Source organism: Salmo trutta, chromosome 24 (genome assembly GCF_901001165.1).
Source record: "Salmo trutta chromosome 24, fSalTru1.1, whole genome shotgun sequence".
NCBI lineage: Eukaryota > Metazoa > Chordata > Actinopteri > Salmoniformes > Salmonidae > Salmo > Salmo trutta.
In genome coordinates this window covers 17,654,786-17,669,511 of record NC_042980.1, presented here as the reverse complement: position 1 = coordinate 17,669,511, position 14,726 = coordinate 17,654,786, and the positions used below count along the sequence as shown (strand labels likewise).

The 14,726-nt window shown below is 44.4% G+C and overlaps 1 protein-coding gene across 1 annotated transcript in view; it reads right to left on the bottom strand.

Annotated features, from left to right (window-relative positions):
* Window positions 1–749: 749 nt before the first annotated feature.
* LOC115160834 (contactin-associated protein-like 5) overlaps window positions 750–14,726 on the bottom strand; it is a 74,595-nt gene continuing 60,618 nt past the window's right edge. The window contains exons 23-24 of the mRNA XM_029711306.1: window positions 2,778–2,852; window positions 750–2,135 (exon numbers count right to left, since the gene is read on the bottom strand). Coding sequence (XP_029567166.1) covers window positions 1,900–2,135; window positions 2,778–2,852 — 311 coding nt within the window. The 3' untranslated portion in view covers window positions 750–1,899. The remainder of the gene's footprint in view (window positions 2,136–2,777; window positions 2,853–14,726) is intronic.

The window sequence follows — 14,726 nt, the reverse complement described above, 5'->3', positions numbered from 1 at the left end:
GTTAGGCCATAATGACCATCGTTATGTTTGGAGGAAAAAGGGGGAGGCTTGCAAGCCAAAGAACACCATCCCAACCGTGAAGCACAAGGGGTGGCAGCATCATGTTCTGGGGGTGCTTTGCTGCAGGAGGGAGTGGTGCACTTCACAAAATAGATGGCATCATGAGGGAGGAAAATTATGTGGATATATTGAAGCAACAGCTCAAGACATCAGTCCGGAAGTTAAAGCTTGGTCGCAAATGGGTCTTCCAAATGGACAACGACCCCAAGCATTCTTCCAAAGTTGTGGCAAAATGGCTTAAGAACATCTCTCTTGAACATGTCAATCAGTGAATGAATGAAATATCTCTCAATTTATCATCCCAACAGCCCAACCTTTGTCTTGATACATTTTGATTTGATTGAACTTATTTTACATATACACTGTCAGAGATATTTTATTTAAGCGGCTCATGACCTAGTTGTTTTATTTCAAACTGACTGTATCAACCCTCCATTGAGCATGTAAAGTGGGGAGTGTTTGTATCTATTTGCCTGGAAGATCACAAGAGGTTAGATGAGGATTTGGGGAATATTACATGATCCTATAATCATGCATTTCATTTTGATATTTCAATAAACATATTTTAATGTAGGTTACTACATTTCTGAAGATTGGATTGACTTGCAAATCCACATCATTTTAATTGACATCACAGTCAACTGAACTATTCCAAGGGATGTGAGAAGGGAAAAATCTACATTACAATATATCATTAAGAATGTCTTCCGTTTATTAATAAATATACATCTATACAATATACCTGTACAACTGCAACTATACAAATCATAAAGAAGGAAAGGTAAATAAATGACAAATGTAATAAAACAATGAGCAAAATCTCATTGTTAGTGGTTAGTAAAGTTTTTCTATAGAGACATCTGATCATTTCTTGTCTTGAGACACAGCTTCGTGACTTGAATCTTCGCACAACCATGCATTGATTTGAATGGCAAATTTGTAGGTAAATTCCAGTCACAGGCATGTCTCTAAATGATCGGGGCCAGCACAACTTTTGAAGTGGAACATAAACTGTACTTATCAATCCATCTGATAGCAAAAAACTTCCCTTTGAGCATAATGCATCATTTAAACATAAATTACAGCATTGTATAATTACAACAAAATACACCTTCCATTTGTTATAGGTTCGGACAGAGGATGATTTTACAGTACAGGTGGGCCATGTTCAGATGTGTGATTGATTCCCTTATACAAAATTCAAAACAAGTTAACACTAATGAGTTGAAACCAAGTTGTAAAGGGTTGTTAAAAAAATAGGTTAAAACAATATGAAGAGGCACTCTTACAGAAGGCAGTATAGGCCCCTTGCCACACTGGAAAGTTCACAGTTGGCGCCATTTACAGACCTACAGTACGTTCGTATCTTTCACATGTAATTTAGGACGTTCCACAGAACTCTGTGGGAAATCTTGAAGAATATTGGGGGTTAAAAGAATAATGATGTCTTCAGGAATTTGTACACATTCAGTAGGTGTGGCAGGTGACATTCACTTATGTTTCCCTTCCTTCTTTATCTCAGTCCTTACTTCTGCTGGTTGAGAAATGGTTCACAATCACACCTGCATATTCACTCCATATTGTTTAACAGTTCCACCGACCACATAATACACTTACAGCCCTAAAAATCATCTAAACTCGCTGTCCACTACCTACATGTTTTGTAACAATCAGACATTGGCCCTGGCAGAATTCCTGTGCAAGGGTACTGGGCTTGGGCTCTGGGTTCTTTTGTTTTTCCGGAATGTTGTTCATGATTCTGCAGCAACATCTCTACTTCCAAATCCACTAACAGAGAAGAGGCCTACCCTGATGACCAAGGGACTGGGACACTGGTGTTCAGATGTAGTACTCCCTGTTGTCCCTGAGGGTGGCGCTGTGGTGGAGGTGGAGCTCTGTTCGGTAGGCTGGTTCTGCCTGGTAGGCTGCTTCTCTCCGGTAGGCTGTTTCCAGGTTGTGACGGTGCTCCTTCTCCTTGATGCTGGCATCTCTCTGGGCTTGCCGGTGTTGATACAGGAAACGGGTCATCACCACCACCACACACAGAGTGATGAAGACCACCGCTGACACCACTCCTGTGGGGGAGAAATAGCAGTCATCTTTAGTGGACCACAGAGGAAGTTCTTTCTTCTATTAGGATAAATGTTTTTCTATGTCTATGTCTATATTATATCTATTAAGTAATTTCTCTCTCTCTGAATTGTTGGGAAGGGCCCGTAAGCATTTCACTGTTGTTCTACACCTGTTGATTACGAAGCATGTGACAAATAACATTTGATTTGATTGTAATTTGACTGTTTAGGCTCAGCAAAATGACCTTGCATATCTTTTAACTTCAGTGGCACAGATAATTGTTTGAACTTAAAATCCATTGACAAAAATGTCTCTCACTAGGAATTTACTCAGGAATGATATATATATATATTTTTTAGATCAGTCAATCCATTAACTCCATGGCATACAATCATATCTGACTGAAAGTCAATTTACAAGACCTTTTACTTTACAGTTCAAATAACATCGCTTCTGGGTAATTACTTTGGAAGTCTCTCCAGTGCTGGAAATACCTTAAACTGTGGCATGTTATCCTATCTTGACAGACACACATTATTCAGAGAAAACGTCTGATGAGAGAGGCAGAGATCGCTGGGGCTCATTTCACATCACACTGACTTTGGCAATTGAGCACTTTAACAACTCTGAATTGGAAAACTCACCTCCAATTACCACCGAGTTGTTTTTTGAAGCTTTCCTTAATGGCCCCTTGCCTCTGCTGACTGTCTCTGAATGATCTACCGGAGGAGGGAAGAGAGAGCAGTGAGGAATGGATTAGATCATTGATCTGTCATTTGTTTTAGAACTGGGTGACCGAAGGATATAGATGAAAAACAAACATAAAAGAATAAGCAACATTCACTTGGGTACCATCATTGTGACAATGTAAGAATCTGACAGACTGAAAACTCTATCGGCTTCAGTGTTGACAAGATTGGAATGTTAAAGTAACTGTGTCCGGTGAAAATCACACTTTTGAAGGCTGATATTCTATTAACTTATACACAAATAATGTTGACTCTTCCTATACTCACACTTGTAGACAAGCATAAATAAGACCAAAAATGATTTAAAAAAATCCCACCTCAAACTTACAGACTGTTTAAAAAATGCTTGCTATTTCCACATTTATCATGACAAAACGCTGGCTCAGTGGCTGAGCTGCCCAATCAGCTTTTTAATATTATAAATGACCGGTATACGCCCGCACCCGACACTAACCTGTTAATGTAGAAAATGCGCTGTAAGCTAGTCAGAGACTGCGGAAAGATTTTTTGACAGGGTGGCACGTTTTTTTGGGGCCTGATTTAGATATGTTTCTCCTTATAATTTCCAACATTTTGGTAAGATATTTGTTAGTCAACTTGTCTATAAGCTCCCGAGCGGCACATCAGTCTAAGGCACTGCATCTCAGTGCAAGAGGCATCACTACAGTCCCTGGTTCGAATCCAGGCTGTATCACATTAGGCCGTGATTGGGCGGCGCACAATTGGCCCAGTGTCGCCATCTATTGGCCGGGGTAGGCCTTCATTGTAAATAAGAATTTGTTCTTAACTGACTTGCCTAGTTAAATAAAGGTTAAATTAAAAAATATATATATAATAATAATAATAATATACATGCATAATATACATTCTATCCTGTCATTATATGTTGCCCTTGAAGAAAAATGAACCCTTGCTCATGAGAATAATGTAATAAATCGATAGAATGAATACTTCTATCTAGTTGACATCAGTACAGTATTCTCTGTCATCTCGGCTTCTTTGGCGGAGATGTTTAGGCACCGGGAGAAAATGCAAAAATATATATATATTCAACGGGAATGATTTTCTGTACAAAATGTCCGAATGACATCGGTTTGACTGGTTGTAAGGAAAAATAAAGTAATACTATCAGCTTTGATGATACTGATAAAGACAATACCTCTACAGATTGTATCTAACTGCACATTCACATTATCTGAAGATGCTGAAAGAAAGAAATCATATTTCTCCACTTCTGTTCCATTGTCAAAATATTAAGGCTATGTGAGAGGTTATAGACCTACAGTCAGTGTCTAGATTTCAGTTTCCAATTAACCCATCTGAACAGTAGGCTACAGTAGGCCTATTTGAGATCCCTGTCTTGTGACTGTCAAATTTGTATAGGGCCTCTCAATCATCACACATAACACTGCTATCATCCTTCTTTACCACCCATATGTTTACTTGGCTATGCATGCCTCTCTCTAATATCAATATGCCTCGTCCATTACTGTCCTGGTTAGTGATTACTGTCTAATTTCACTGTAGAGCCTCTAGCCCTGCTCAATATGCCTTAACCAACCATGTTGTTCCACCTCCTACATATGCGATGACATCACCTGGTTTAAACGTCTCTAGAGACTATATCTCTCTCATCATTACTCAATGCTTAGGTTTACCTCCAGTGTACTCACATCCTACCTTACCTTTGTCTGTACACTATGCCTTGAATTTATGCTATCGTGCCCAGAAACCTGCTCCTTTTACTCTCTGTTCCGAACGTGCTAGATGGCCGTACCCTTAACCTACTTCTCCTCTGTCCCTCTGGTGATGTGGAGGTTAATCCAGGTCCTGCAGTGCCTAGCTCCACTCCCACTCCCCAGGTACTCTCATTTGTTGACTTCTGTAACCGTAAAAACCTTGGTTTCATGCATGTTAACATTAGAAGCCTACTCCCTAAGTTTGTTTTACTCACTGCTGTAGCACACTCTGCCAACCCGGATGTCTTAGCTGTGTCTGAATCCTGGCTTAGGAAAACCACCAAAACCCCTGAAATCTCCATCGCTAACTATAACATTTTCGGCCAAGATAGAACTGCCAAAGGGGACGGTGTTGCAATCTACTGCAAAGATAGCCTGCAGAGTTCTGTATTACTATCCAAGTCTGTACCCAAACAATTCGAGCTTCAACTTCTAAAAATTCCCTTTCCAGAAACAAGTCTCTCACTGTTGCCGCTTGCTATAGACCTCCCTCTGCCCCCAGCTGTGCCCTCAATACCATATGTGAATTGATTGCTCCCCATCTATCTTCTGAGCTCGTGCTACTAGGTGACCTAAACTGGGACATGCTTAACACCCCGGCCATCCTACAATCTAAACTTGATTCCCTCAATCTCACACAAATTATCAATGAACCAACCAGGTACAACCCCAAATCCGTAAACACGGGCACCTTCATAGATGTCATCCTAACTAACTCGCCCTCCAAATACACCTCTGCTGTTTTCAATCAAGATCTTAGCGGTCACTGCCTCATTGCCTGCATCTGCAATGGGTCTGCGACCAAACGACCACCCCTCATCACTGTCAAATGCTCCCTAAAACACTTCTGCGAGTAGGCCTTTCTAATTGACCTGGCCGGGGTATCCTGGAATGACATTGACCTCATCCCGTCAGTAGATAATGCCTGGCTATTCTTTAAAAGTGCCTTCCTCACCATCTTAAATAAGCATGCCCCACTCAAAAAATGTAGAACTAGGAATAGATATAGTCCTTGGTTCACTCCAGACCTGTCTGCCCTTGACCAGCACAAAAACATCCTGTGGCATTCTGCATTAGCATCGAATAGCCCCCGTGATATGCAACTCTTCAGGGAAGTTAGGAACAAATATACACAGGCAGTTATAAGGCTAGCTTTTTCAAACAGAAATTTGAATCCTGTAGTACAAACTCAAAAATGTTCTGGGACACTGTAAAGTCCATGGAGAATAAGAGCACCTCCTCCCAGCTGCCCACTGCTCTGAGGCTAGGAAACACTGTTAGCACCGATAAATCCACTATAATTGAGAATTTCAATAAGCATTTCTGTACGGCTGGCCATGCTTTCCACCTGGCTACCCCTACCCCTGTCAACTGCCTGGCACCCTCCACAGCAACCCGCCAAAGTCCCCACCATTTCTCCTTCACCCAAATCCAGATAGCTGATGTTCTGAAAGAGCGGCAAAATTTGGATCCATACAAATCAGCCGGGCTAGACAATCTGGACCCTCTCTTTCTAAAATTATCTGCCGAAATTGTTGCAACCCCTATTACTAGCCTGTTCAACCTCTCTTTTGTATCGTCTGAGATTCCCAAAGATTGGAAAGCTGCCACGGTCATCCCCCTCTTCAAAGGGGGTGACACTCTAGACCCAAACTGCTACAGACCTATATCTATCCTACCCTGTCTTTCTAAGGTCTTTGAAAGCCAAGTTAACATCTCTTGGGTAGGGGGCAGTATTTTCACGGCCGGACGAAAAACGTACCCAAATTAAACGGCCTACTACTCGGGCCCAGGAACTAGAATATGCATATTATTTGGATAGAAAACACTCTGAAGTTTCTAAAACTGTTTGAATGATGTCTGTGAGTATAACAGAACTCATATGGCAGGCAAAAACCTGAGAAAAAATCCAACCAGGATGTGGAGGACATGAGGCTGTAGTTTTTTCAAGTGATTGCCAATCTAACACACAGTGACTTAGGGTTCATTTTGCACTTCCTAAGGCTTCCACTAGATGTCAACAGTCTTTAGAAAGTTGTTTGGGGCATCTATGGTGAACAGAGAGCCAACAAAGGAAGTTGGAATTTGTTGACTCAGGAAAACACATGAGTTCATTGGCACGCTTCACATGAGGGGTAGCTGTGTTCCAAAACGTTTTTCAAGACATTGGAATCGTCCGGTTGGAATATTATTGAAGTTCTAAGTTAAAAAGGCCCTAAAGATTGATGCTATACAACGTTTGAACGAACGGAAATATAACTTTTTTTGACTTTTCGTCGTGACATTTTGGCCACGCTTCCTACACTTGGAGTAGCTTACTGAACGCGCAAACAACAAGGAGCTATTTGGACATAAATTATGGACTTTATTGAACAAAACAACATTTATTGTGGACCTGGGATTCCTGGAAGTGCCTTCTGATGAAGATCATCAAAGGTAAGTGAATATTTCTAATGCTATTTATGATTTTAGATGACTCCAAAATGGCGGGTATCTGTATTGCTTGAGGTCTTTTTCTGAGTGCAGTACTCAGATTATTGCAAAGTGTGCTTTCCCCGTGAAGCTTTTTTGACGCTAGCGTCCCACCTGCCCAAGAGAGGTTAACAAACAGATTACCGACCATTTCGAATCCCACCGTACCTTCTCCGCTATGCAATCTGGTTTCAGAGCTGGTCATGGGTGCAACTCAGCCATGCTCAAGGTCCAAAACGACTTCATAACCGCCATCGATAAGAGACATTACTGTGCAGCCATATTCATCAACCTGGCCAAGGCTTTCGACTCTGTCAATCACCACATTCTTATTGGCAGACTCGACAGCCTTGGTTTCTCAAATTATTGCCTCGCCTGGTTTACCAACTACTTCTCTGATAGAGTTCAGTGTGTCAAATCGGAGGGCCTGTTGTCTGGACCTCTGGCAGTCTCTATGGGTGTGCCACAGGGTTCAATTCTCGGGCCGACTCTCTTCTCTGTATACATCAATGATGTTGCTCTTGCTGCTGGTGATTCTCTGATCCACCTCTACGCAGACGACACCATTCTGTATACTTCTGGCCCGTCTTTGGACACTGTGTTAACCTGTTATGGATAGGGGGCAGTATTTTCACGGCCAGATAAAAAACGTACCCAATTTAATCTGATTATTACTCCTGCCCAGAAACTAGAATATCATATAATTATTAGCTTTGGATAGACAACATCCAAAGTTTCTAAAACTGTTTGAATGGTGTCTGTGAATATAACAGAACTCATTTGGCAGGCCAAAACCTGAGAAGATTCCAAACAGGAAGCGCCCTCTCTGACCATTTCTTGGCCTTCTTGATCATCTCTAACCAAAACAGGGGATCTCTGCTGTAACGTGACACTTCCTACGGCTCCCATGGGCTCTCAGAAGGCGGCAAAAAGCTGAATGGTGGCTTTGCAGGCCCTGGCTGAAAAACATTAGCGCATTTTGATAGTGGTCGATCAGAGAACAGAGACTGGAGGCGCGTGCACGAGGCAACCCCATGTTTTTATTCTTTCGTATTTGAACGTAAACAATGACTCCCGGTCGGAATATTATCGCTTTTTTACGAGAAAAATAGCATAAACATTTATTTTAAACAGCGGTTGACATGCTTCGAAGTACGGTAATGGAATATTTAGAAAAGTTTTGTCACGAAACGCGTCGGGCGCGTCACCCTTCATCACCCTTGGATAGTGTCTTGAACGCACAAACAAAACGCCGCTATTTGGATATAACTATGGATTATTTTGAACCAAACCAACATTTGTTATTGAAGTAGCAGTACTGGGAGTGCATTCTGACGAAGAACAGCAAAGGTAATCAAACTTTTCTAACAGTAAATCGGAGTTTGGTGAGGGTCAAACTTGGTGGGTGTCAAAATAGCTAGCCGTGATGGCTGGGCTATCTACTCAGAATATTGCAAAATGTGCTTTCACCGAAAAGCTATTTTAAAATCGGACATAGCGAGTGCATAAAGGAGTTCTGTATCTATAATTCTTAAAATAATTGTTATGTTTTTTGTGAACGTTTATCGTGAGTAATTTAGTAAATTCACCGGAAGTGTTCGGTGGGAATGCTAGTTCTGAACGTCACATGCTAATGTAAAAAGCTGTTTTTTGATAAAAATATGAACTTGATTGAACAAAACATGCATGTATTGTATAACATAATGTCCTAGGCGTGTCATCTGATGAAGATTATCAAAGGTTAGTGCTGCAGTTAGCTGTGGTTTTGTTTTTTGTGACATTATATGCTAGCTTGAAAAATGGGTGTCTGATTATTTCTGGCTGGGTACTCTGCTGACATAATCTAATGTTTTGCTTTCGCTGTAAAGCCTTTTTGAAATCGGACAGTGTGGTTAGATTAACGAGAGTCTTGTCTTTAAAATGGTGTAAAATAGTCATATGTTTGAGAAATTGAAGTAATAGCATTTCTAAGGTATTTGAATATCGTGCCACGGGATTACACTGGCTGTTGACTAGGGTGGGACGCAAACGTCCCACCTAGCCCATAGAGGTTAAACGCAAGTAAAACTAAATGCATGTTATTCAATCGATCACTGCCCGCACCTGCTCGCCCGTCCAGCATCACTACTCTGGACAGCTCTGACTTAGAATACGTGGACAACTACAAATACCTGGGTGTCTGGTTAGACTGTAAACTCTCCTTCCAGACTCACATTAAGCATCTCCAATCCAAAATTATGTCTAGAATCGGCTTCCTATATCGCAACAAAGCATCCTTCACTCATGCTGCCAAACATACCCTCCTAAAACTGACCATCCTACCGATCCTCGACTTCGGTGATGTCATCTATAAAATAGCCTCCAACACTCAATACTCAACAAACTGGATGCAGTCTATCACAGTGCCATCCGTTTTCTCACCAAAGCCCCATTCACTACCCAGCATTGCGACCTGTACGCTCTCGTTGGTTGGACCTCACTTCATACTCGTCGCCAAACCCACTGGCTCCAGGTTATCTACAAGTCTCTGCTAGGTAAAGCCCCACCTTATCTCAGCTCACTGGTCACCAGTGCAGCACCCACTCGTAGCACGTGCTCCAGCAGGTATATCTCTGTAACGCCCTGGCCATAGAGAGGGGTTTTTGTTCTTTATTTTGGTTAGGCCTGGGTGTTACATTGGGTGGGCGTTCTATGTGCATTTTTCTATGTTGGTTTGTTTCATTGATTTTGGCCGTGTGGCTTCCAATCAGGCACAGCTGTAGAGTGTTGTTGCTGATTGGGAGTCACACATAAGGAGCATGTTTTTCCTTTGGGTTTTGTGGGTAATTGTTTCTGTTAGTGTTTTGCACCTGACAGGACTGTTTGGCTGTCAGTTTTCTCGTTTTGTTTCGTATAGTGTTCTTTCTGTTATTAAAATCATGATGAACACTAACTCCGCTGCGCCTTGGTCTACTCTCTCTCCCAACAGCCGTTACAGAATTACCCACCACAAGAAGACCAAGCAGCGGAGAAGAGGGCAGATGGAAGTCAAGGAGGACTATAGGAAGCAGCGCGCTCGGGAGGAGATGGCATCCTGGTCGCTGGAAGTATTGGAGGCAAGAATAGACTGGACTTGGGAACAGCTATTTGACCATTGCAGCAACCTGCCGGGGAGGCAGGTAGAGCCCGAGAGGCAGCCCCAAAACATTTTTTGGGGGGGCACACGGGGAGTGTGACAGAGTCAGGTTGGAGACCTGAGCCAGCTCCCCGTGCTTACAGGAGGCAACGTAGTGCTGGTCAGGCACCGTGTTATGCAGTAAAGCGCACGGTGTCCCCAGTACGCGTGGAGAGCCCGGTGCGTTACATCCCAGCTCCTAACATCTACCGGGGGAGATTGGGCATCGAGCCAGGACGGGTTGTGCAGGCCGTGCGCTCTAGACCTCCAGTGCGTCTTCAGGACCCGGTCTATCCTGTGCCTGCGCCCAGAACCAAGCCTCCTGCATGTCTCCCCAGGCTGGTGAATCCTGTGCCGCCTCCACGGACCAGGCCTGCAGTGGGTCTCCCCATCCTGGTCAGTCCTGTGCCTGCTCCACGGACAAGGCCTACAGTGGGTCTCCCCATCCTGGTCTCTCCTGTGCCGCTTCCACGGACCAGGCCTCCAGTGGGTCTCCCCATCCTGGTCAGTCCTGTGCCTGCTCCACGGACCAGGCCTCCAGTGGGTCTCCCCATCCTGGTCTCTCCTGTGTCGCCTCCACGGACCAGGTCTCCAGTGGGTCTCCCCATCCTGGTTAAGCCTGTGCCTCCTCCTCGGACCAGGCCTCCAGTGGGTCTCCCCATCCTGGTCCGTCCTGTGCCACCTCCCAGGACTAGGCCTCCAGTGGGTCTCCCCATCCTGGTTAACCTGTCTGGGGTATGTGGGACGATTTCGTCCCACCTACGTAACAGCTACTGATATTCCAGTGGCGCGATTTTTGAATCGTTAGAAATACTATTACTTCAATTTCTCAAACATATGACTATTTTACAGCTATTTAAAGACAAGAATCTCGTTAATCTAACCCCACTGTCCGATTTCAAAAAGGCTTTACAACGAAAGCAAAACATTAGATTATGTCAGCAGAGTGCCCAGCCAGAAAAAATCAGACAGCCATTTTTCAAGCTAGCATATCATGTCACATAAACCCAAACCACAGCTAAATGCAGCACTAACCTTTGATGATCTTCATCAGATGACACACCTAGGACATTGTGTTATACAATACATGCATGTCTGTTCAATCAAGTTCATATTTATATCAAAAAACAGCTTTTTGCATTAGCATGTGACGTTCAGAAAACGCATAACCCCCGGCAAACTTCCGTTGAATTTACTAACAGTTTGCTAAATTACTCACGATAAACGTTCACAAAAAGCATAACAATTATTTTAAGAATTATAGATACATTACTCCTCTATTCACTCGATATGTCCGATTTTAAAATAGCTTTTCGGATGAAGCACATTTTGCAATAATCTAAGTACATAGCCCGGCATTACAGGGCTAGCTATTTAGATACCCACCCAGGTCAGCATCCACCAAAATCACATTTCCTATAAGAAAAATGTTCTTACCTTGCTTGTTCTTCATCAGAATACACTGCCAGGACTTCTACTTCAATAACAAATGTTGGTTTGGTCCCAAATAATCCATCGTTATATCCAAACAGCGACGTTTTGTTCGTGAGTTCTAGAATGCTTCTTCCCGGTTTCGCGCATGGCGCATTGGCGTGTCAAAAATGTCTAAATATTCCATTACCGTACTTCGAAGCATGTCAACCGCTGTTTAAAACCAATTTTTATGCCATTTATGTCGTAGAGAAGTGATAATATTCCGACCGGGAGTATGCATTGAGCCTAAACAGCCGAATAAAATTTCTCCTCAGAAGCGACTCATGCACGCGCATCATTCAAAGGTCCTCGGAGCATCCACTTACAAAAGGCGATAATATGTTTCAACCTGAGGCTCCCTCGTAAACCTTCAGTTATTTCGCGGGCTCTGAGAGCCTATTGGAGCCCTGGGAATTGTCACGTTACAGCTAAGATCCTTACTTTTCAATAAAAAGATGCAAGACGCACGACTCCTTGTCAGACAGGGTACTTCCTGCTTGAAACCTTGTCAGGTTTTTGCCTGCCATAGGAGTTCTGTTATACTCACAGACACCATTCAAACAGTTTTAGAAAATTCAGAGTGTTTTCTATCCAAACCTGAACAATAATATGCATATTCTAGCTTCTGAGTTGGTGTAGGAGGCAGTTAAAAATGGGAACATATTTTTCCAAAATTCTCAATACTGCCCCCTAGCCCAGACAGGTTAAGCCTGTGCCTCCTCCTCGGACCAGGCCTCCAGTGGGTCTCCCCATCCTGGTCCGTCCTGTGCCGCCTCCTAGGACTAGGCCTCCAGTGGGTCTCGCCAGTCCAGAGCCACCAGAGCTGCCCGCCAGTCTGGAGCCGCCAGAGCCGCCCGCCAGTCCGGAGCCGCCAGAGCCACCCGCCAGTCCGGAGCCGCCAGAGCCGCCCGCCTGTCCAGAGCCGCCAGAGCCGCCCGCCTGTCCGGAGCCGCCAGAGCCGCCGCCTGTCCGGAGCCGCCCGCCTGTCCGGAGCCGCCAGAGCCGCCCGCCTGTCCGGAGCCGCCAGAGCCGCCCGCCTGTCCGGAGCAGTCAGAGCCGCCCGCCAGCCCAGTGAGTCCTGCGCCTAGGGCCAGGCCTCTTACATGTCTCCTCAGCCTGGTGAATCCTGGGTCAGTGCCGCCGGAGCCGCCAGGGAAGCCCGCCAGCCGGGCGCAGCCATCACCGCCCGCCATCCGGGCGCAACCAGGGTCGCCCGCCAGCCGGGCGCAACCATCACTGCCCGCCAGCCGGGCGCAACCAGGGTCGCCCGCCAGCCGGGCGCTGCCATCGCCGCCCGCCAGCCAGGCGCAGCTATCACTGCCCGCCAGCCGGGCGCAGTCAGGGTCGCCCACCAGACCTTCGGCGCGGCCAGGTGCGCCACCTAAGAGGGCGACGCCGAGGGTGGAGCACAGGCCCCGTCCGCACCTGAGTCGCCGCCGTAAGAAGGCCCACCCGGACCATCCCCTTCAGAGTCAGGTTTTGTGGTCGGAGTCCACACCTTGGGGGGGGGGGGGGGTACTGTAACGCCCTGGCCATAGAGAGGGGCTTTTGTTCTTTATTTTGGTTAGGCCAGGGTGTTACATTGGGTGGGCGTTCTATGTGCATTTTTCTATGTTGGTTTGTTTCATTGATTTTGGCCGTGTGGCTTCCAATCAGGCACAGCTGTAGAGTGTTGTTGCTGATTGGGAGTCACACATAAGGAGCATGTTTTTCCTTTGGGTTTTGTGGGTAATTGTTTCTGTTAGTGTTTTGCACCTGACAGGACTGTTTGGCTGTTAGTTTTCTCGTTTTGTTTCGTATAGTGTTCTTTCTGTTATTAAAATCATGATGAACACTAACTCCGCTACGCCTTGGTCTACTCTCTCTCCCAACAGCCGTTACAATCTCACTGGTCACCCCCAAAGCCAATTCCTCCTTTGGTCGTCTTTCCTTCCAGTTCTCTCCTACCAATGACTGGAACGAACTGCAAAAATCTCTGAAGCTGGAGACTCATATCTCCCTCACTAGCTTTAAGCACCAGCTGTCAGAGCAGCTCACAGATCACTGCACCTGTACATAGCCCATCTGTAAACAGCCCATCTATCTACCTACCTCATCCCCATACTGTATTTATTTATTTATCTTGCTCCTTTGCACCCCAGTATCTCTACTTGCACATTCATCTTCTGCACATCTACCATTCCAGTGTTAAATTGCTATATTGTAATTACTTCGCCACCATGGCCTATTTATTGCCTTAACTTACCTCATTTGCACTCACTGTATATAGACTTTTTGTTTTCTTTTGTTCTACTGTATTATTGACTGTATGTTTTGTTTATTCCATGTGTAACTCTGTGTTGTTGTATGTGTCGAATTGCTATGCTTTATCTTGGCCAGGTCGCAGTTGCAAATGAGAACTTGTTCTCAACTAGCCTACCTGGTTAAATAAAGGTGAAATAAAAACCTCTTCACCAACTCTTTCCCAAACATGAGTTTTCAGGCCCTCCCTTCTCTTTATCTCCAACTCTCCATTTCACAGCTTTTTGCTTCCGTGGATCAAAGTTAACTTTTTCTGTCTGTTACCAAAAGTATTTGGCGATTGGCGTATAGGCTATTTGGCGCACACACAGTTAGGCTCTGATGCTTAGGCGTACGCACTAATGCCAGATAGCCTAAAATAATGAAAGAAAAACCTCAATGTAGTCTATAGATATAAATTGTACAATAATGATACATTTATGGATTTTTTAAGGTATTGCTTTCTCTTCATTCAGCCCGACCGCCCCCACCCGCCTTTCATCCACACAATAATTAATGACCCTAAACCCGCCTGCCCCGCGGATATAATCAAGGGGACTGTAGGTTACTAGTGAACACGCGCATCACTAACACCCACACCATTCTGTTATTGGGGTACGCCCACACCATTCAAACACAGAAAAGCTGCTTTTTAACATACTGTACTTAATTACAATTTTTGTGAAGAAATAATTCGAAGGAAAAACCATTTCACTCATATTGTAA